The sequence below is a fragment of the Monoraphidium neglectum genome (genome assembly GCF_000611645.1).
Source record: "Monoraphidium neglectum strain SAG 48.87 unplaced genomic scaffold scaffold06591, whole genome shotgun sequence".
Classification (NCBI taxonomy): domain Eukaryota; kingdom Viridiplantae; phylum Chlorophyta; class Chlorophyceae; order Sphaeropleales; family Selenastraceae; genus Monoraphidium; species Monoraphidium neglectum.
Genome location: NW_014007055.1, coordinates 1 through 2121, shown reverse-complemented (window position 1 = coordinate 2121; position 2121 = coordinate 1). Strand labels below are relative to the sequence as shown.

The 2121-nt window shown below is 64.1% G+C and overlaps 1 protein-coding gene across 1 annotated transcript; it reads right to left on the bottom strand.

Annotated features, from left to right (window-relative positions):
• Nucleotides 1-127: 127 nt before the first annotated feature.
• Nucleotides 128-1524, bottom strand: MNEG_16618 (ADP,ATP carrier protein; the record flags this gene model as incomplete). Its single annotated transcript, XM_014034912.1, has 4 exons — nt 128-202; nt 280-551; nt 854-1143; nt 1451-1524. 4 exons carry the CDS (start codon nt 1522-1524, stop codon nt 128-130), a joined length of 711 nt encoding a protein of 236 aa, XP_013890366.1.
• Between the last annotated feature and the right edge of the window lie 597 nt (nt 1525-2121).

Below are 2121 nucleotides of genomic sequence, written 5' to 3'. Positions count from 1 at the left end.
CATGATGAGCTGCAGCTGGTCGTAGCCCGACAGCACACCGGCGCCCGCCACGGCGCGCAGGATGTTGGCGCCGGCGCCCTTGAAGAGCGACTTGACGCCCTCGTTCTTGATCACCTGGCTGAAGCAGTCAATGGACGAGTTGTACTTGACGGCCTGCCCGCTGGTCATCATCATGCGCCGCCGCACGGTGTCGATGGGGTAGCTGGCCAGGCCGGCGCCGATGGTGATGCCCCAGCCCAGCAGGAAGGAGGCCGCAAAGTTGTCCGCCAGGTCGCCGACCAGCAGCACGGGCTTGAGGCTGTCGTACATGCCAAAGTACAGGCCGCGGTACACCACGATGCCCACGCACGAGATCACAAAGCCGCGGTACAGGCCCGCAATGCCGTCAGACGCGATGGTCTTGCGGTAAACGTCCACCATGCCGTTGAACTCGCGCGTGCCGCCCTTCTTGGCGCTCTTGTTGTCGTTGGCCAGGCGCGTACGCGCGTAGTCCAGCGAGTACACAAACGCCAGCGACGTCGCGCCCGCAGCGCCACCCGACGCCATGTTGCCTGCCATGAAGGGATGGGAGGGCGTGCGGGGTCGGCGCGGAGGGGTGTCAATGCCGCTGGGCGGTTGGCGGCTCAAGCAGTGCCTGTCGCTGCGCCAAGAGCTGCCCTGCCTGAGGGTGGCCACCGGTCACGTCACACCAACTTGTCACTGCAGCAGCACGCAACCACGCAGCCGGCGCAAGCAATCTTAGTGAACCCGTTTCGCACCACACCAGCTATGGCTGTGCGACGCTGGCCCTTGCCCAACGCCAGCTGCCCTTTGCCGCAGACGCAGCGCCCCAGGCCCGTCCCCGCCCCCTCACCGGCAAACCACGCCCAGTAGCCGTCACGGTCCTTGTTGAAGGCAAACAGGCGCTTGTAGTAGTCCTTGAAGGCGAAGTTCAGCGCCTGGGTGGGGAAGTACCGCACCACGTTGGCGGTGTTGCCGCGCCACAGGCTGACGATGCCCTCGTCGGCCACGACCTTCCTGAAGCAGTCGCCGATGCCCTTATAGGGCTCGGACAGGCGGCCCTGCTTGATCATCTCATCCTGGTTCTGGATCAGCAGCTTCACGCGCTCGATGGGGGCGGCCGCAGTCTTGGAGACAGCAGCGCTGTGCAAGCGTTCCGGGAGCGGGCAAGAGCATCATGAGCGGCACGCAGCGTGAGCGAGCAACCCGTGGTCTTGTCAGGGGCTGACAGCTGCAAGAATTCTCAGCCCAAGCTGCCAGAGGCCTTCCCTGACACGATCTCACCAGTCGATACCGATGAGCGTGCGCAGCACTGCATGCGCGCTCACGCGCTGCTCGCGCGCAACCGCTCTGGCGGGCCGCCGGCGCCGACGCACGCGCTGCAGGCGCCAGGTCGCACGGATCTGGTGCTAATTTCTTTGCGGCGGCTTTGCGTCCCCCCGCTGCTCACCTCACGCCTCCCATGAGGAAGTCCACCAAAAAGTTCTTCTCCACCTTCCCCCCCTTCTTGCCATCCTTGCTCATGGCTGCTGGATCTAGTTCTGAGGCTCCCAAACAGGGACTGGATGCGTGCTCAAGGCGCGCGGTGCCGTGGGAGGGCTTGGTGCGCCAAGCCGCGAGGGAACCCTTGCTGAGGCAGCGAGGGGAGCAGCCTGCGATTGCAGGAGACCTATGTGAACAAAGACACAACGAGCAGGTCTGGGGTGGCTGTCGAGGGCCGCAGGGATGGCTGGAGCACCAGCAGCCAACGGGGCGGCCAGTATTATAAACCCGTGGGCCGCGGCCAGGTCGTGTGACCAACCAGAGGTCGCCTTCACACGTTGATTTGCTGCACTATTGTATAGTACAACTCGCCACGCTGATGGCGCAAGGCCCAGCGGCGGGCGACCAGCAGATCTGTATCGCAGCGTATCGCAGCACAAGCACTCCACACGCCGAGGCACACCGCGCTCAACCGTATGTTAGACAAGCTGCGCCAGGGGGATCGTCAGGTGTCGCGCATGTGCAAGGGTAAACTGGGGTGCAGGCACAAAGAGGAACGCGGCATGGCCACGCGGTTTGACCAGCTGCGGGCACATGTTGACTCAACTTGGGAGCGCTGGCTTCATTACTCCAATCAAG